Source organism: Apaloderma vittatum, unplaced genomic scaffold (genome assembly GCF_000703405.1).
Source record: "Apaloderma vittatum isolate BGI_N311 unplaced genomic scaffold, ASM70340v1 scaffold468, whole genome shotgun sequence".
Taxonomy (NCBI): Eukaryota; Metazoa; Chordata; class Aves; order Trogoniformes; family Trogonidae; genus Apaloderma; species Apaloderma vittatum.
Window position 1 is genome coordinate 1 of NW_009728800.1, and position 21,281 is coordinate 21,281.

A 21,281-nucleotide genomic window follows, 5' to 3' on the forward strand; every position below is an offset into this window, starting at 1 on the left:
GACCATACCCCCGGTGGCGGGCGGGAGGGCGAGTGCGGGTGTTGGCCCGGTGCGGTTCGGTGCCGATCCTGAGTCTGCACGGACGGATCTGGCATTCGCTGCGTGGTTTTAGGGTGCGTTTTTATGTATTCTGTTATAAATGTTGGTAATCTAGATTTTTTTGGGGGGAGGGTAGCGGTGTTGGACGTTGTGGTGCGGAAAAACGTTGCCGCAGGCTTTGGCAGTTCGCGTTACTCCTGTCCGGTAACAACAGGGAGCGTCTGCGCCGTATAACTGATAAAAACTTTGCACAGGGGCGTCAAACCTGTGAAATCGAGTTAGTCTTGACATGTTGGAGTGAAGGAAAGCGTAGTAGATGTTGTAACTGTATTAAAAATAAGGGTAAAGTTTATTGAGATATGGGCAGAAGCGTGATAGGAGAGGAGGAAGGCAGATAAAGCTGAGTTCAGCTTTGTGCTTCTATAAATGAAATTCGGTATTTTTGAAAGTTTGATTTCATTATTTGTAATGTTTCATTGAGTTGGGGTAGTTGTGGCCATGATTTTTTATTTTCTTCTCATGTTTGTTTCAGTCTCACATGCCAGAGAGATCTTCCCTGTCTTCAGAAATAGTCAAGCTGTGTTGTATGTTTCGGTGATTTGCTACATGATATGTAATATTCTCAAGTCATGTAAGAAATGACAGTTGAGACCTAGAAGATAGATTACTTCTGGTTGTGTGCTGCAGGGAGTTTGGGTTTCTTTTCCTTTTCCTGGTGGTTTGGCACAATAAAAAGGAGATGGGAGGGAGGGAGGACGACAGTTTAATGTTACACCGAGTCTAGCGATATACTGAAAACCTGTCCTTGATTAGTGAACAGACTATTGTTTTTATTGTCAGTAAAATATCTGAGTTACTGGCTTGTTCATAATACTGTATTCCAGCCTGTCAAAACCTTTGTTGATCAATGCAGGATCATCTTGTGTTTTAAAATTCAGAACATCCTAATGAAGCAGGAGATTAGAAGCAGCTTCTCACAAAAACATTTCCAGACTGTGGGTTGTTTGTTCTATTCAATTTTAAGGAAGCAGAGCCTTTAAAAGGGCAAGAAGTGTGTCTACACCCACACTGCAAACGCCCAAAGCATGAAATCTCTATGCAGTTACATTTTTTGAGCTGTTTTGGAGTTTTCTTTGGGAAACAGCCATTTAAAATACCTAGGGAATCAACCATCACAGTGAGGTACGTCAGTGATTTATGCCCAGATAGCGGTCTCTGATCTGCCAAACAAGTCTCCTGCACCTGTGAGAACGTCTGCTGCTGCTGACTTTCTGTGTTGGCATGTTTCAGTGCCGTTGAAGATTAGTCATAGTACTAGTTAAGCTCGTACTACGATAGCTGTAATGATCTTCAGGAAAAATAAGTATGCATTTCTGGGATTTCAGGATATGTTAAGCAAAAATTTCCTGTGGTTTAATTTAATGCTAAACTAGGCTGGATTCAGTACTTGCCTTAATGAGAAAATGGTAGCCAAAATCACCCTACAATTTGGATTATCCGTATGCCTACATATGACCTAACGTAAGTCAATTTAACATTTTAACAAAGAATTTAATTTCCCCAAATGCCTGTCATTGTGACAAAAACCAAACAAGCCTTGTCAGTATACTAGTTTGATATATTTTGTCTATGTTAGATAAACAATATTGTTTACAGCATTGTCAGGAATAAAGCTATGTTCAGACATATATTGAAATAATCGTTAGGATTTAGCTGGATGTTTATACTTCTGTGATTTTTATGCACTTGCCTTGCTATCACACCAGTTTTCAAACCTGCAAAGAAATAAAACCAAAGCATTCAATGATTTTTTTAATTCAGACTTCCAGATACAACGCTGTTTTTCTAACTATTAGAAGCATTGGTTAATTATTTCTCACATGCAGTTTGCCAGGTTGTCTGTAAATAAAACAGTGTTCTGAGGTCCCTGTAATGGAGGCAAATTTATCTCTTGACTGAGACTTTCAGAAATGAGCCTAACTAATATAAAAGTGTTCTGGGTGCTCACGGGCACAGAGTGTGCCAGTAGTACCCGCTGCGGAGCTCAGGAAGTGGCTAGTTTAAATTTCTCAATAACTGAATATAGCTGTCTCTTGGTTTCCTGGAATAGTTCTTCTCATGCGAAGATAAAGATTAAACTGATGATAAGAGACACGAAGGCAAAGTATATGTTTTTTTTAACACGACGAATCAATGTCTTCCAAAGGCTGAGTTTGTAAAAATGTCTTAGCTTTACATTGCTAAATCAGCTATTGCGTTTCCAGGCACTTTTTGTCGGGGTATTTTTTCTCTGGTTATGTCTAGCTTTGTCCTCAAAACTTCACAGAAATCATTCAGCATTCCTAGAAGACATTGTCTTGTCGTTTCTTTCACACTTCAGCAAATCTATATTGTGTTGTAGCTCTGTTCAATGTCACTGCTATGTATGAGGGTTGTGGGTGGTCACATTCCTTGTGTGAATATTTTTAAAACCAGCAAGCCCAGAACAAGGATTCTGATAGATTTCACTTAGATCTTTGTTGCCTTTAAGCTTTGTCACTTTTTCAGATACAGGACGATTGTCCTGAAACTTGGAGATGAGTAATGTTTGATAAGCATTTTGCTAAGAAAACCAGTCGTTTGGAATTCTCCCTGTGGAAGTAAACGAGTATTTTGTATGAGCATTATTATTGTTCACAAAACATCAAAATACAGCCCTTTTCTTTTGCAACACAGATGAAAGTAACTGAGAAACTAAGAAGAATTCTGTTTGGGCTGTGCGATGTTTCTTCTTTAGCACAGTGTGAAATGCTGTGTGAACATGGCGAGACCTACATGGAAGGTGCAGTATAGGAAGATGTGCTTGGATTATGTCTTTAAGGAGAACCTGTGTAAATGCTACTAAATTTTCAATGGTAGAATAGGTACAGAGCTTTCCTGGGGCAAATCGCTTCATCTAGAACACTGTTAAGTGGAGAGCCTGAAAGAAGGGGATCTTGTTTCAACATCTACAATTTCAGAATCATGTTTCTAAGCTCGATAACTATATACAAAAATATAACACAAGTGGAAGTTGCCCTAGTCTGAAATCTTCAGTAATAGAGGAAATGGGAAGTTGTGTAATAATCTGTTATTTTTGTTGTTGTTTTTAGTCAAACAGATTCTGCATTGCTTTTTGCTGTTTGGGATAAGCATGTGGTGCAAGTGTGTACCTATTTTTATTTTAAAAAGAAGAGAGCTTGATTTATGAGTGGAACTGAATCCCTTCATGACACAGAAAATGCAATGAAACATAAGAGTACTCAGCTGTGATATTTACTGTCTGCCGTGTTTTTTCAAATTCTAGTGCACTTAAAATCTAATATTGAGAGTTACAGTTCTTCTTGATTTAAAAGTCTTAAAATTTTGGACCTTCTCCTCCGTGGCCTGGTATTCTTTTTCTATGTGCTCTGGGCTGTGGTCTTGGTGATGACTTTCACTTGTGGCCTGTTCATGCAAACTGCTGTCGAACACCACTGTTAGACCCATCTTCTCTGTGCTTGGCTTCAGGTTTCCCTGCTACTGATCGGTATAACACAGCGCTGCGAAATCCCTGCCATTCTTACAGCGGTATGTTAGTTTTGGATGAAAAACAATCAAGTCTATTTGATGCCAAGGAGTAATTTGGTCCAAATTGAGGAAACTGATCACTGATCAATTCAAGCAAGTTTGTGTATGCATTGGAAGGCTGGGTTCTGGTTTCATAAGTTCTTCATAGTCCTCCTCATCAAGGATTTAATCAATTCAACATACCACTGCTTTGGCTAAAGAAATGGTCTTCAGGGGAGTGAACTTTCTCTCTTCCCTCCTCCTCCTCCCCTCCCCCTTTTCCTTGTCTTGGTGCTGAAATGCCCTAAATTTGCTTGTGTATTTTCTTTGAAAACACATGCAAGAAAGCAATGAAAAGGCACATGAAATTATCAGCTCTTTATTCATGTGGATGAGAGGCCAAGAGCGATTAGCGCTGCTGAACGTAAGATGTGCGCGGAGGGGTCAGCGTTCCGTTGGGACCAGCAGTGACCTGCCGTTGCTTCGCAGGGCTCTGCGGAGTGAGACATTTCAGACTTCTGTATGGGAGGAAAGACACAGCTTGGCTCAATGCTGAGGGCCCTTCCACACAAAGGATATCGGACTAGTGCCGTACTTATCCTGACAGTTTTAATTAGCTCTGCCTTCTCTTACTAAAGATTTTGAGGCAGACTGCTTCTGTGTGCTAGCTGGTAATAGTTTGTAGAGTCAGTAAGTAAAGAAAGGCTACCCTGTGTTTTGAGTGATAATAAATACCTTTCTGTAGCTATTGAATAGTCCCAATTCAGTATATTTCCAGTGTCTGAAGTCCAAGCTCATCTGAGCTGGAATTTTAGTATTTTAGTTTCTTACCAAATCATGAAGATTCTATCATTGTGATTTGTTTACATCAGATTATTTCTGTGCGCACCATAAATTGTAGATAGGTTGCAGCTGAAGATAACTTCATCCTTTGTTCCTTGGGCAATGAGATCTCCCATTTGAAGTTGCCGGGAGTTTGATCCTGCACTTTTTTCCTTCTCCAGACCTCGGTGCCTCCTTATGTTTGCCTGCTGGCATAAACGATCCATTGGATTTTTGTCTATGTTTCATTCATTAGTAGCTGAATCTGGCCGGTGCTTTAGGGTGGTGTTTTGGCTCAGCTGGCAAAAAGAGCATCATCCTCTGCAAGCCCCAAGGGAGCTGGGCAGGAGTTCTGTTTATGTTTGGGAGACACTCTGAAAGGGTCTGTGTGCAAGGGCTTAACCAGGCTTGGGCGTGGGTCGTGTTGCCAGGCAGTCAGCTCCGATGCGTGGGTAACCATCATCCCATTAAACTTTTAAACCAGCACTGCAGGAGTAACGTTGATCTTGACTGTTCCTGACTAGAACTAAATGTGTCGGGCTGGAAGGCTTTCTCTTGAATGTACTGGTTCACTTGTTAGATAGATGAGAATAAATCTTGCTTTCTGAGAGGAAAAAAACCCCATGAATTTAAAGTCAGTAGAGCACCAGTGAAGTGCCGTGAAGGAAAACTTGAAGCTAATGAACATGTTTCATCTCTTTTTCAGGAGTGTGGTGCTTATGCCGTTGATTGTGTAGTCAGCCCAATGCCAGTTATGAACACATGGGTATTTATCACTGGTAGTTTTTTAATCTTCTTATTATTACTCATTACTGGCAATGAGTAACAGGGAACATTTCTCTGAAGCATGATGGCCTTTTTACTTCTCTGCTAGACTAGTCTTGGGTACAAAATTGAACCCAGTGGTTATTATTACCTTTATGTTTTGTGTCAGATTTAACGCAGAATTGTTTTAGTACTTGTGAAATTAGAAAAATGTAGATAATAAATATTGTGATAAGTTAAAAAAATCTATTTTCTTCACTGTGTAGTAGATGTAAAGGACCTAGATCTTCTTCTAGATTGTATTCTAGATCCTCATCTGAGTATCATGCTCAGAGAGCTAAGATGGATCTGATTTCTCTTTGAGCAGCACTTGTTCCTGGCAAAGAGAAACAAACTGCTGGAGCAATGAGAGATAAAATGTGAAAAATCTTAAAAGAAAATTAATTTGTAAGTACATATGTAATCTGTGTGGTGGTTTTCATTGCCTGTGCTGATCATCCTTGATATAATGAGTCATAATTTAAAGGCTTAAGTTTTTTAGTGGGAGATCGGTTTAGCATAAAGTGCCTGCTTTTTATTACAGATTACTTTCTTTTTCTTTTTTTACACTTTTTTGCCATAGGGTGGAAAGAAGGGGAAAATAAAATTCATTAAGTTGCCACTATTGCTCATAGCTTTTCACTTGTGTATTAATTTTTGTCTTAAGACTTTGATGTGAAAGAAATGCAATAGTCTGTGGACTGCTTCCTTCAGCTTTTAAAGCCTAAGGAGATTACCTACCTCAGAACAAACTTGATTCATATAATAGATCTGTTCAGGGTTTTTGGGCTCTGTTATAACTTTGTCGTGGGTGATCTGCTCGTTCTCATATTTTAAAGCCACTTGCTAAAGGCAGCTGGTTCGGTCACTTTTTTTGAAGAAAAAAAAAGATAACTGCAAGTCCCTTTTTTCTTATTGTGGTTTGTCAGGAACTTTAGAAACTCAATTGCTGTTGCCTTTTAATGGTCGATTCACCTGATACTCCTTTCATTTTAGGGCAGCGTTCCATGTAGTGCTTGTTCTAAGAGCTTTTCTGAGCTCTTTCCTAATCAGTCTTGGACAATCCTGCTTGCCAAATTGGCAGTTGGGAAATGAAAAATTTTTCATCAGTAATAAGTAGGAACAACTTCTCCCTTCTCCAATAAATCTTTGTGACAGTTTTGTAGCGTAGCATACATGTAAAATGAACTTGATAGGTAAAAAGAGGGATTTTTGACTGATCTCCTCCTGTAGCACTGATGGGAAAGTAAATGTTGTAATTACTTCAGTTGTCTAAAGATAAAATTAAAGAATTGTGCATCAGCCATGTATGTGTTTTCATTTTTGTTGGTGGCATTGTATGTGTTTCATTTGGTTAAATTTCACATTTATTCTTCCAGATTTCTTCTTCAGACTGAGAAGGATCAAAATTATAAAACACCAGGGGAAAGGGACTCTCAAGTAGTTCAAATACGGGTTTCATGTAACTGTACATGCATCTTCTACATGCTTGCATCAGTTTGTGCTTGCATCAGTTTACTAGTGCACAACGATGGTCAAGAAACTGTAATGCCCACAAGGGCTGGCCTGATGTTCTTGCCTTGCCCACCACGTAGCTGTGCCATGCACGAGTTGCACCCGTGTCTGGACAGTATGTATTTAGGTTTGACGTTTCCTCCTGCACTTAGAAACTGCTTGGTGACATCTTGTATACATAACAAGGACATGAAACAAATGCAGCTTGTACTTGGGTTCTGTGTTGCGTAGCCTTGTCAGCACGGTGCCTTTTGCGTTGTTCTGACTGCAGAACCACTCTGCTGCAATAAAAACTTGATTCCCAACATTCTCGCCTTTCTTCTCACAAGTTTGTATGCCTGTGCCCTTCTCTTATCGTTATTTTTGAAGCTTCACAGGTATTCCTGGTGTGCAAGCTTACAGGTCATTAAAGGGAGTCCCAGAAAGTGTATGGGATAAGTTGGGGGTTTTTAATAGGGTGGAGAATATATTGCTTTGGATGTAACTTCATGGAACCAAGGTTTGCTTCTTGACCAGCACTGGAGAGATCTGGTCTTATTTTTTTGCTGCATGGGCAGTTCTCAGTTTTATACAAAAGTAAATCTTGCCTAATAAACAATCAACATCTGTAATTCAGAGCTGATAATCTTTCCTTTGAGAGATGTTACCATTTCTAGCCACATTAGCAGTTGTTCAATATAAAAATTGGCAATTACATCATAAAAATCTAGGTGATTTTTTCCCATGGGGTTGTATAGAACTTTGTCGCGGTCAAATCACAGAAAGCCCTGAGGGTGGAGGTTCTGCAACCTCTCAGCACCTATCCCAGTGACTGGTAATCCTCACGGTGAAAATCTTTTTTTCTTCTATCCAGTTGGAACCATTCTTGTTTTAGTTTATGGCACTTGTAGTATTTCTGCCCATACATCTCACTAAAGAACCTGTCTTCATCTTCTTAGTAACCCTCCCATGTGAAGGCTGCGGTTAGGTCCCCTTGAACCTTCTCTTGAGCGGCTGAGTGCTGGTTCAACAGGCTGAAAAAAATTCAGATTACTTTGTGATCTGCGTGTGCTTTTGATTTGTTTTCAACTTCAGTCTTTTAAAGACTGTTTGGAAAGTGATTACTTATTTTAAAATAATAGCATGCAATCTGTATTTCATGTCCTGCCAGACTAAATTCAAGTTGTATGAGGTTTAAAAGGGAATGTTTTTGCCTCCTGATTCTAATATTAAAATTATATATTCTGGAGCTAGGGGAACAAATTGATAATGTAACATATCAAGAGCCAATGCTGTTTGTGGAGCTTCAGTCAAGTGTGTCTTCAGTGAGCTATTATTTCATAAAAATTGTCAGTATTGCAAGACTTTGGAATTTTTCTTTTCTGTAGAACAGACACTTGTATCTCATGTACTTTCCTAAGTTGAGCTTAGTGTTAAATCTTTTTCTAGGAAATCGAGTTCTTAACATCCTTTATCCAAGAACCTGGAGCAGCTGAGTGATGTTTTTTAAAATGAGATGAAATTACCTGCTAGGTAAGTGAAGTGCCAATGTCCGGCAACAATCTGTGATCTTTTCAGTTGGGGAAAACAACTATGAGTTGTAATCCTCAGGTGGGTTTGTAATTTAAATAAGTTGCTGTGGCAGCAGGTGATTCGTAGACAGGGACAGCAGGTAGGGACAGGCCTTGGGTGAGGAAAAAAAGAGTTTGTGACATGTGCATGTAATTTCTGTGCTGAGCAGTGATGAAACTCTACTCAAATGTTCAATGAAATAGTTCATCTGACTTTTTTGTGTATGTTGCAGAAAATGTCAGGGTAGAGTTAAGTTCTATGAGTGTCCTAAGAGTGAGATAACTGGTAAGTTGTGAGCATCTATGCACCTAGGCAGATAAAATATGTGTGGGTATAATGAACTACGTATATTTATCTCTGCTTGTCATTTTCTAGTGTGGCGCCTTGTCAGGCTGCCTGGTATTTTAGGTAAATTTGAAGTGACGGTTCATTATAGCAAATTAGACGTGACTAATTTCCTTTGTGAGTAAATTTTATATAAAAATGAAAGGAAAGAAAGTAGAAAGTAGTAAAGGTAACCTTCTGCTGTGCATTTGATGACAACCCGAGTACTGAATTATTTACCATTGCTTTGTACTGCCCATTTACTGTTTCATGGATCATTTTACACTATGGTGGTGTTACTGCATAAGAAAAAATACATGTTCAGCACTCTCAGTGACCTCTGTAAAGGATAATTTGTTTGGGAGTTTAAAATATGGTTGACATTTTACCAGAATTTATGTGATGGCTTTTGTTTGCGAAGCCTACAGCTTATTATATTCCCTAGTTTGAGGCTATTTAAAAGGGCTGGGGGGCATTTAAAAGGGCTGGGGGGAAGGAAAGTTACTATTAGAAATATTTTTCATCTCAGTTTGCTTCTAGTTATGTTTATTGACAGTGTGGAAATCCTAAAATAGTCTGAGGGATGTAAGTAAAAGAGAACTTCTTTTGAACTGTCAGTTTTTGAAATGTTCTTTTTTCAAATTTGGGATATTGTTTTCTTTGAAGAAAGACAATGTTAGAGATGGCTTCAGCAATGAAATTCTGTTTTTTCTTTACCCCTTGCTTGGCATTGAGAATACATGCAGTGTTTGAATAATATGTTAGCATTTATATTTATGGCTATAATTAACATGAGTTGTTGCTGCACGTAGTTCTAGGTAGCAAAAGCCTTTATTTTCGGGGACAGTTGGTCATTGCTGTCCAGTACATGTGTGATGAGGTACTAGAAAACCCCACTTCATGAGGATGAAGAAAAAATAGAGAACCCCTTTGATCTATTCTGAAGTATATTAACATTAATTGACATATTACATGAATGTCATTATTTCGTTTCCAAAAATTTTTAAGTTTTATTAAAGCCACCTAAATAAAATGACTGTAATTTTATTTCAAGTTTTCCTTTGAAAATTTAGTTTTAATAAGCCAGTATGAGTATGATATGACTGCCAATTCTCCAGTGATTTCTTTTTCTGTCTAATATGACTGCTGGATCTTTAGTAATTTCTTTTTCTTTTTCTGTCTAGCTGTTCAAACTTCTGATTCAGTCGCCAGATATTAATGAGGAAGAAACCTTTACTAATCTGGTAGCTGGTTGAGTTTTCTTTTTATTCTGTGGTGTTTGAGGAAAGATTTGAAGAAAGTTCCAAGGAATGGAGTTAGCTCACAGTTTACTACTTAATGAAGAAGCATGTAACCAGCTTGGTGAATTTCAAAAAGCAGAATTCATTTTCGAATGGTTACAGTTTTTGGAAAAACTTTTACCAGCGACTAGCAGAGTAAGTATACTGAGACTTGAGAAGAAAAGCATGTTACAGAAGTATCTCTCTCTGTCTTTTTTGTTACTTTGTTTAAAACCAAAAAGCAGTATTCAAGTTAATTTGCTTCATGTCTTTTTATGTACATGCAGTGAAATTATGCTCCGTGTTAGCAGCAGCTTTCTAAATGTTGCAAGTTTTTGGTCACAGGAATTTTAAATTACTCTTTTTTCACTCAGATTATTACTGCAAGATTTTGCACCTTTATGGTGAGGAATGACATGCTTCCAATGCTTCCATCTAGCATGACATAATTATTTGGTAGTTCTCTAGCAAGCAAAAACGTAACATTTTTTTTTTGTTTTTATTTTCCTAATCAAATGATAAAAGACGTTTCCAGCCAACTTGCCAATTGTTTGGTTCATGGTTAGTGTATATTAAGGATGGTATGTGGATATCTAACAATTAACCAAACTAGATAATGGCTGTTTAAGTATTACGTTATTTGTGTTAAATTATGTAAATGAAATACAGTGCCAGGCTCTTTTTCTTCTTTTAAAGGAGCATTTCCTTTCAGATGCTCAACTTCTTCAAACTCTGCTAAAGTTCTTCTTTACTGCTTGAATTACTGTATTTTTGTGAATTATTTTATTTTAAAGCAGGCATAAAAGAAGCAAGAAAAGGCAGTTTTATTATAGCAAGATGTAACTATACAAATGCCACAGGCAAAATCTCTTCAAAGGTTACTAGAAAACATTATACTCTGAAAAATGTGATTTTTAAAAAAAAATTTTTAAAGAATAGTAAAATAATCACATACTTGAGATGGCTTTTCCTTAAGTAGAAAGGCGTAATAACATATTTATTTTTAATTAAGAATGTCAAATTATCAGAATAACGGTAAGTAAAAGATAATTAACATTAGTTTAACTTTTAAATTTAACTGAAATTTAACTGGTTACTGATTTTATTTCCAGGCTGATATAAGGGAAAATCAGAAGAAACTGGTTGAACAGTTGACTTCTTTATTAACCAGTTCACCAGGACCTCCTACCAGGCGGCTGGTTGCCAAGAATTTAGCTGTACTTTATAGCACTGGAGACACTTTTTCTGTTTACCAAACAATTGACAAATGCAATGAACTCATTCGGAGTAAAGATGATTCACCAAGTTATCTGCCTACGAAACTGTAAGTATTTTTTTTAACCCCAAACTTCAAACCCAGTAATAACAAGAGAAGCAGGTTGATGTGGGGAGAGGTTAGTGTAGGAAAGGGTATGATTCCTCATTTCTACCCTTCGTCTGACAGAGCTTTGTACCATATGACACACACAATTTGGGAACCTCCCTAATTAGTATCATTGTGGGTGTACCCGGCTGTAAAAAGTAATTTTTTCTTTGCTATTAAATCTCTAAAATTTTTAGACTTGAGTATTGCAAAGAGCAACTGAATTAGTCTGAAATCCGAAAGCAAATTTGAATTGCTTCCTTCCCGCTAGGTATTGTAACAGTTGTATTTTAGTCATTTAATATATGCTGCATTCAGGACAGAATTATGGTTAAATACTTGTGTAGCATTTTATACATTCCCTTCTGTGTCTTTACTGGAAAGTTTCAAGTAGGAAATTCAGCTGGACATTGGGGGGAAAAAGCTCTGGTCAGTAGTTTATAACATAAGTTGCACTTGAAAATTTAATAAGCTTCAAATATTTTTTTTTGTTATTTAGAAATTTCTTGTTGTGATTCGCATAAATACAACATAAAATCAAATGCTTTAAAATCACATTAATTTTGAAACATTCAACGTAGAGGCAGTTGGGTGGCTGATGTAGGTTGCATATGTTAGAGCAAAATTTGACCTAGCTAGCTAGTATTTACTAGATGCACTCGAGAAAAATGCCTTGAGTGACTTGAAGGCTGAGCTAAATTAGTTTATTTAGGAGTGTAGGAATGCTAAACTTGTTGCTGTCATTGAGAACCATAATGACGATCGTGTGCTTTAGGTAACAGATTAAACTGAGGCCGCTTTATGCTTTTGCTCAGGGAGGGGACACAGCGAGCTTGCAGTACGTACTTGCCCTTTACAGCAAGTCAGACAAACGTTGCATGTTACAAAAAAAGGTGAAGCAAGCTTTTCTTAAGTAACTTATCTAACAGTAAGAAAAAAAAATCTTTAGCTGACAGATGGAATACTTGGTGTTCAGTGAAGAAATCCTGCTTTTCTGTTCTTTGGCGGTTTTTTGGTTTTTTTTAAAATCTTGATTAAAGTGTTGCCTTTGTTTGCTGTCTGTCCTTCCATAGCACACGTGTGCATGTTGTCTGGTAGCAACACTTCGCTGTCATTGTTCACGATATTTTATCTCACCTGGAAACTCCTTTAAATACAGTTCCCAGTGAATTGTTCTCTTATCTCCTAATTTTTCTGCTTTCCTACAGGTGGAAGATGGAAATGTTTTGGGCAAATGTTGTAAACAGAACCTTAGTTAGGTGCTCATCTCCTACTAAAATTAAGTGTGGTGTGAATGCTGTATCTGATCAAATAGACAGGTCATGTAGTGTAAATACAGCTTATTACCTTGTTTTAAATTACAGAGTTTTTAAAATATTCACTAAGGCTACTTTTAAACCATAAGCATTTTGAAAGCATTTGACTGGTCAGCAAACTTTCATACCGGATCTCAGTGCTATTTTACCACGTGTTTAATTATCTTGGTGTGGCGTTTTTGTTGGTACCTCTCCAAGTATAACCGTAAGGGCAAAATTTGAGAGAAAACAACTTAAATGTGCCTTATATAGGAAGTCATAGGTCACGATGGAGGTGTGCCAGAAAGAAAAAAACACAGAAGAGACATGTATAAATTTACAGGCTTCCTTGGAAGCTCCTGGCAGTTGCTTGTTATTTGACAGATAAAGTGACTCAATAATACAGTTTGGACTTAGTGAAGAAACATTTGTTGGTAAAAAAGAAAATATACCACTAGCGTCATGATACCATCCTAGAAGGCAGTCAGAAGACCTTCCAAAGTTTTATCCCTTGAAATTTCGTAGAACCTTAAATACTGATGTGCTGACATGACTGGATTCTCATCTTCAGTTGACTAGGTGTTACTCATCAATAAATATTAGCCCTTTGTTGCTAGAAACCGCTATTCCACACTGGTTGACTCTTTTGTACAACACAAGCACGTAGTAGCACAGCCAACCATGTAGGAGTGTTTGCAGGTTATACCATAATAGGTTAGTTCTGGCTTGGGCATTTTTTCATACACACTTGATAAATATTCCTGCTTTGGACTGTGATGTAAAACACATATTATTTAGTCCTGAAGCTCTTTAAAGAGAGTATTTATGACCATGAGGTGATCGTTTTAGTAGTAAGATGGTGCAACTGTTATTTTGTGCCTAGACACACCATGAGCAAAATTAAGATCCAAACTGTTGGCATGTGCCAAGTTGGATAAAAGCAATAATGAAAAATGTTGCTTTAATGAAAATAGGATTTTGGCATGGTAAGAGATAAAGAATGTCAGTTTTGTTTTTCTTGCTGTGTTTTGTCATTTAGGGAATTACTGCTAATATTAAATGCATTTTTCTAATTAAGAATGTGTTCTGAAATCTTAGTATGAGATTTTAAAATTCTTTATCTGAAGCTTGAATTCAGTAGAGGATTAAGTAAAATGCGGGGGTTTTTCTGCTGAAGGGGGTGCTGAGCAATGTTACTGCATATTTAAGTAGGTTCAGCCAAAGAGCTAAAAGCTGAATAAAGATATAAATTTGGATTTCCTTGTTTTCATGAAGTTAATTGGTTTAGTTATAGATCTGTCAATACAAGGGCAAAGTGTTTTCCTTAATTATTCAGAGAAAATACTCTTTAATTAGGCAAATTTTATTTTATTTTTTTTTTCTTCAGTATTTAGCTGAAGGAAATGACAATGAACACACAGGGTCCAGTTGTCAGGTATTTCACCTGGAAACTAAATTCAGAATCTGTATGCCATGAAAAGGACATGGGCTTATACTTTTATTTCCTTCATGGTGTTTCTTTATTGTTACATATAAATGCTGTAAGTTTAATTACTACATCATTTGTAGTCTACTATTGACCACAGAGTTGTAAATAAACCTGTCTCTGGCTAATTCTTGCAGCATCTGCCATAGCGCAGCGCCATAGACTGCGTGACGCAGTGCATAGTTAGTTAGAAATTAATGTTAAGGTTTAAAAGTGAATATGAAAATTATGTTCCTATTGTACAATTCATTAGAAGGTTGTATTACCTGAATTCTTGTGTTATCCAAGTTATTTCACAGCCTTCGTATCTGCATTTCTCCTAGGGCGTATGTGCCACACAGACCATCTTTATTTATTTTTTTTTCCTTTTGATAATCTGCTTATATTTTGGGACATTCTATTTTGGTTTTTTGTTGTTTTCCCATTGATTACATTAGTCGTTTTAATCCCTTTCATCTGTTACTGCATCCATTTTCACATGTCTTTGGATTTGCTTTTGTTTTAGTGCTGCGGTGGTATGCTTGGGCTATTTGTACAAAAAATTGGGAAGAATTTTGGGAAACAGTTTTACTGACACCGTTGGGAATGTGCTTAAAGCAATGAAGAATGCAGAGGTATTGAAACAGCATGTTTAAAAAATGGTGGGAAAAATAATAGGATGTTTGCTGTTGGTAGCTGGCCCGGTGAATAGGAAAAGGTGCATGATGCCAAAATTGTGGATGAAAAAATTGTGGAAATTCATAGGATAAAAACAAGTATCTGAGTTACTAAGAATTACTAGTGTTAATAGATTACGACTATAAAAGATAGTTTATAGCTATTCTCAGTCTGATTTTGTGAAAGCACTTGATAAACATTTTTGCCCCAGCTTGTACTTCATGTCTTGAGTTTTAAGCTGCCAGTGAGTACTTTCCAGTAGAACATAGAATTGCTGTTTTCACTTGTATACAGAGTCACAGATCTGGTTATCTGCTTTAACTCACTTCAGCATAAATACATCTCCAAAAGTCTGAAAGACCCAAGATCTTGTTCACCTATTTCAGTAGTTGGCTTTTTGTATTTCAAAGGAGGTTAGAGTTACAAAACTGTAACATTTCTTTTTTTTTCATTTTTCAGTCTCAAGGTCGTTATGAAATCATGCTTAGTTTGCAAAATATATTAAATGGTTTAGGAGCTGCTGCTATCCCCTGTCATAGAGATATTTACAAAGCTGCCCGGTCATGTCTGACTGATCGATCCATGGCGGTCCGCTGTGCTGCTGCAAAGGTAAAGTGCTCCGAGAGCTGTTTTTATTAAGTAAGCTTCCTAAATAAAATTCTGGTTTAATGGATGATGTGCTTTTCCACATCAATATGTTTTTATTTCCCTTTTTTGTCTAGTGTCTTCTTGAACTTCAGAATGAAGCAGTATTTATGTGGAGTACAGACCTGGACAGTGTTGTGACCTTGTGTTTTAAATCCTTTGAAGGTTCCAATTACGATGTGCGATTAGCAGTTTCAAAACTTTTAGGCACAGTGCTGGCTAGAGCTCTAACATCTAAACAGACATCAGGTAAAGTATATACTTTGTTTCCTGATTCTTCACTGGAAAAAATCTGTCGGATGGTAAGAAACTCAAGTTCTGCTGAAGCCTGAAGTAAAATCACACTGTAAGCTTTATGTAGCTGTTGACATCTCCGGTTTGGTGGATTTTGTAGTATTTTTCTTGTGAATTGCTATGGATTTGGTTGTGTTACTCTCTATATATTTATAAAACAATAAACAAGAAAGAACACTTAGTAAAACGACTTTTCTCTGTTATAAGATTGTTACTATATGGAGATAAAATAGTAGCCTCAGGAATATAAAGGCAGGGTATGTTAGGCGGTGTAGAAAGCACAAATTGAGGAAGTGGCTCTTTGTCAAGCTATAGAGTTAAGGATATCTACGGTCTGTTTTCCACAATCATCAGTACCACATCTGGATTGCGTAGCAGTACAGATGGGATCAGAAACAAGCATTCCATTTGGTTCACTCAACAGGCCACGTAGTGCTTTTTGGTGACAGGCAGTAGTTGATCAACTGAAGCATCCTGGCACACAGTTTACATCTCCAGTCTTCTCTGATGTTCAGACTGGGTGTTTTTAGTCCAATCTTAGGAGCCCAAAGCTTAAATATCTAACTGTAAGCTAAGCAAAATATAACAGGATGCACAGTAAATGTGATTGTTCTGCTTTGAATGGTGTCAGAGAAGACAAAATGACAAAACTACATGCCTTTAGTTAAGCCCAGTTTACTGCTGTTTGGAATTCTCGAGGCTGTGTATTTGCATTGTAGACTCTGAAGTCTTGATTTATAAAGTATTTTCCTAAGAATATTTTGGAAGGAGTTCCCAATAAAGTAAAAAAAAAAAAAAAGCTCTAACCTCTTCATCTATGAAGATGGAGTAGGGTTTTTTTATCTTTGTAAGCAATGTAGTTGTATTTCTAAATTACTAAAATAAGATTACACAACAAGCTCATTCGTTGTTTTGTTGATTATTTTTACTTTTTTTAGTTATTTTTAGTTTAAAAGAAATGAGAGAGACAGAAGCTTAGGTGGGGTCTAGAGGAGTTGTGAAGGGAGCGGCATGTGAAGAAGCGCATACTCCTGAAGTTTCTGCATGGCATCCAGTAACTGCTGATATTGGGTTAGGGTTTTCTATATTTTTTTCTCTTTTACGTGATTAGGTCAAATCCTGTCACTTCTTTTGCCATTTCAGTACTTGGAAAAGAATGAGAAATGCATCGCAAATTTTAGGTCACTGAATTTGCACAGTGTGCAGTCATTGTGCTAAGTTTGCACGCGTGTGTCCCAGCATGTATTTTAAATGAACTTTGTATCAAGAAAGAAAATAACAACATAGGAATTAGTGATGAATAATTTTCCTAGAAGATTGTAAACCTACTCTATTAGAGAGCTAGTTTAATCTGAAGGTGAGATGCTTTTGTTTCTAAGAGAACGTGTAGCTGAGCCTTTATCTGGCTAAGCATAGCAGAAAGATAATTTGCCTTGTCTGGAGTTTGGGATAGAGAGTCGTCTTTGGCAGTAAGATGGAATGAGTTAAAGTTGTGGCTTTCATGCAGCTTAGGGTGGTAGGAGTAGGCTATAGAGGCCTTTTTGCAAAGGGAGCATAGCAGAGATGGTAAATACTGAAGGAGGTTAAATTTATGTATATATATTAGGTGAATGCCTAGACTGTTTGCAAATAGTTGAAGCAGAAAAAATGGAGAAAAAATGAGGTTTGCTGGAGCACAGAGTCCTAAAATGTCTTAGTTTCTGTTGTGAAATTATGCTCGAACAGTATTTGGATTTGATTGCACTGCTGAATTTGTGTAAACTGCATTTTTTTTCTAAAATGATTGAAGTCTTACAGAGCTGTTCTGCTAAGAACTGTTATCTGTTCTTAGCATCCACCAGGCATAACATGCGCAGAATCTCTTTGGAAGAAGTGATGGAGCTCTTGGGAACTGGATTTCTGCGTGGAAGTTCTGGATTTCTCCGGGCCAGTGGCGATATGTTGAGATTGCACTACTGAATTTGTGTAAACTGCATTTTTTTCTAAAGTGGTTAAAGTCTTACAGAGCTGTTCTGCTAAGAATTGTCATCTGTTCTTAGCATCCACCAGGCATAACATGCGCAGAATCTCTTTGGAAGAAGTGATGGAGCTCTTGGGAACTGGATTTCTGCGTGGAAGTTCTGGATTTCTCCGGGCCAGTGGCGATATGTTGAAAGGGACCAGTTCAGTCAGCAGAGATGTTAGAGTTGGAGTCACTCAGGTTTGGATTACATTAGTTACAATTTTCTGAGATTGCTAAATATCCCTTAATAACTGTTTTGCTCTCCCTATATCTCTTATTTCACCCTTTTTTATATCTGTGATGAAATCTACATGCTTTAAGGATTTAGGTCCTGAGTTATGGTAGAAAGAAAACATATTTCTGATCTTGCTTATTGTTTACCTGGTAGTTTGAAATTTTCAAAACTAAGTATGTCTTATCTGTGAAAGATTCATGTGATATGAATTTCAAGTAAGTGATATAAGTAAGTATTTTGCTCAAATTTGTAATTTAAAACTTAATACCTTATGTCCAAAAATGAAAGGGAGAAGTTACAAGAATTCTTTGAACTTGGAATAGTTTTCTTCTATATAGGCATATTCCTGGTCCTGTTCTGAAAGAATGGTTCTGAGTAAGTGCATGAAAAATAACAGAATTTAGTGGAAAAAACTCACAAATACTTGTTTTGCTGTGTTCCAGGATGCTCAGTTAGAGGATAGAATCTTATTAAGTGAACAGGACTGAAGTCGCACCATATAGTGCATATGATAGGAAAAACTAAATTTTTCAAATATTATCAGACTGACTTCTTCCTGTAAATATTATTGTAAATAGTATTTACATGCTGAGACCTTGGTATTCAAATGTTAAACCTGTGAATCAAGATTAAAGATCATGTTGAACATTTACCTATCAAAGATCTCTGACTATTTTAATATTTTGTAGTCCCCATGTCTATTTGATACGTCCCCTTTGCCAGTAAGGGAATTTTTCAGTGCGTTTCAGCTTCTGCAGTGCAAAAAACCCTGTAAATTAGCTTGTATTACTGATAGAAGCTGCCAGACTTTGCAGTGAAACAGCTAGAAGGTGCTCACAAATTGTCTTCTATGCTCGTATCATGCTGGGTGCAAGCATTAACTTCTGGCAGAGAGACAGAAAAGCTGGGCAGCAATAATACCTTGACAGCTATTTGCCTAAGAAATGCATGCCAGACTCCTAGGGTGTTCTGTAGACATGGTGGTTTTATTAGTTTTCCAAGAATAGATATTTTGGTTCAGTGTTTTGATTATTTGTACTGTTTTGTGGAGCTTATCTCCTTTTTTCATGCATTTCGATGTTACCACAATAGTACCTGTGCTCGATGGAACACTCTAACTGTACCAGGACAGTTAAAGTAGTGCAGTGTTTCTGTAAGAAAAATTTGAGAAATTGTGAATATATCGGTGCCTGTGAGTAGAAAACACCTGTGGTTATAAAATGTATTAATTATGATGTGATTTGCAGCTTATAAATTAAAAACCAAGAAAAACACTGAAGATTAGTTCTTACATATGAAAGAAGAATTTATATTTGTTCAAGGCACAGCCAGGTTCAAGATGTGGTTCAAAATATAGACTCTCCACAAGTCTATTTCTCCTGTTAAATTCCTCAGTTTTCAAGTCCGAGAGCAGGGATAACATACTGGTACCTTATGAAGCCCAAGTAGTATTTGTCAAGAGCTGTTAGGTGTTAACAGGATCTAACAGTGGAATTTCTCTGTCTACAGCGCTTAGTTTTCTTTGACATGAATAATTTAATTGTTGATACTAGGCATGAGACAAAGTATGTATGAGGCAAATGGAGAAGTTCATTGCTAAGAGTAGTACTTGTGAACTTTCTTATGAGAAATTTTGTGTGTTCGTTTGCATATTCTCATTTTTTGTATTCCCTTTTCTTGAAGGAAAAAAAATCTATTCATTAAAAAAAAATCAACACATGCATATGGAAGGCCTTTGTAAGGGAGCACATTATGTGGCAAAACAAGTGGTTTTGTGGTGATTAGATTTGTAAAGTGACTCTGCATTCTTTCTCTTTGCTGTGACAAACATAGTCTTTTTGTGGTAGCTCCACTGCAAGGCAAACAATTAAAATTCATTGAGATAAAGAGCAGTGCTTGGGGTCTGCAAATATTCCCTAATTCAAAGCCTGTAATAACAAAGTTCTCTCAGGGTTATGGGTTATAGTTTTGTAACATAGTAGTCTTTAAAATGCATTCATACATTAAATTTGGGTTCCTTGTGCAGAATGTTAAATAGCTGGAAGCTGTTGTTCAATGAGACCAAACACAATGTTTTACATAACAAGTGCCTGGGCAGGGTGAGCTGCCATTTCTCACACTCTGGAATGAAATAACGTGGGCAAGCAGCTTGAATTAACTTACAGTCAAAGCAGGCTGCAATATTGCTAGTACAATTTTGATAGCAATTTAAATCACTTAAATAGATCCAAAAAAGAAAAAAAGTGGCTACCTGAAAGTGAGAATATACCTGACTTAGGGATGTGTAGGTGTGTAAGTAGCCTCAGTTTAGTGACATTCTTGTTATGGCAACATGCAGAGATTTAAAAGAAGAGATGTATGTGGGATAGCTGGCAGTGGTTTTCCAGATGATTTTGCTCTAAAATACGGCTTCTTTTCAAATCTCTTCCAGGCGTATGTGGTATTTGTCTCTACATTAGGAGCACAATGGCTTGAAAGGAACTTCTCTGCCTTCCTTTCCCATATTCTAGATCTGGTGTCTCCGTCTCACCCTAAGGCTATTCAGAGTCAGATGGATGCTATCGGTTGTCGCCGCTGTGTTTCGTTTATCCTTCGAGCTACAGTAGGAGGCCTTCTCGGGGAAAAAGCTCAAATTGCAGCTGCCAAGGAGATTTGTCAGGCCATCTGGAAACTGAAGAAAGTTGTGGGTATGTGTCTAACAAGATTATCCGTTTGGGCCTCTTGTTTTTCCTTTTTCAAGTGATTGTCCAGCTTCCTAATCCAGAGGCTGCAGGAACAGAACGTATAGTGCCGATTTATTACCATAATAATGTAGAGGGCTTTTGATGGACTGCTTTTTTTTAACTTGGGCTGGTTATTTGTGTGTGTGTGTCTGTGTTTCTGTGTGTTTCTACTCACACAAGTGTAAACATCTTTTTTAACACTTCTTCTCTGGTGAATTTAGAATTAGCCAATTACAAATATAATAAAATAATAAATAAATGCAGTAATAAATTATAGTCAGTATTGTAAAATAACGTGAATTGGCAGTTAATATATAGCCAGATTCTGCTTTCCTGTTCAGAGCAGTTGACGCTACTGGGGATTCAGAAAAGAAGGATTTGTTCCTAATTGGCAAAATTAGCATTTTTCCTGGAGAAAACATATCTCTTGCATGATAAAGTCTTGTATACAGCTTCCAGAAAAAGTTGCTGATCTCCTCCCATCATCTTTGTAGGGGAAAAGAAAGAAAATGTTGTCCGTAACCAGTCATCCCTTGCATATTATACCCTAGTTAAGTGTATTAACTGACATAATTATTTGTGTCTCAAAAGATGAACTTTCAAAAAACACCATTTTTTTCCATTCCTCTTAGTTTCTGGCCCCCAGCTTCTCACTCACTCTTGCACTATTTCACTCTTT

General features: G+C 37.2%; 1 protein-coding gene across 2 annotated transcripts in view; it reads left to right on the forward strand.

Annotated features, from left to right (window-relative positions):
- The first annotated feature begins 9,932 nt into the window (after positions 1–9,932).
- The window catches only part of HEATR5A (HEAT repeat containing 5A), a 50,156-nt gene continuing 38,807 nt past the window's right edge, over positions 9,933–21,281 (forward strand). For both annotated transcript variants that reach the window (XM_009874180.1, XM_009874181.1), the window contains exons 1-7: positions 9,933–10,058; positions 11,015–11,226; positions 14,552–14,660; positions 15,163–15,312; positions 15,426–15,597; positions 17,682–17,842; positions 20,311–20,566. In XM_009874180.1, coding sequence (XP_009872482.1) covers positions 9,933–10,058; positions 11,015–11,226; positions 14,552–14,660; positions 15,163–15,312; positions 15,426–15,597; positions 17,682–17,842; positions 20,311–20,566 — 1,186 coding nt within the window. The remainder of the gene's footprint in view (positions 10,059–11,014; positions 11,227–14,551; positions 14,661–15,162; positions 15,313–15,425; positions 15,598–17,681; positions 17,843–20,310; positions 20,567–21,281) is intronic.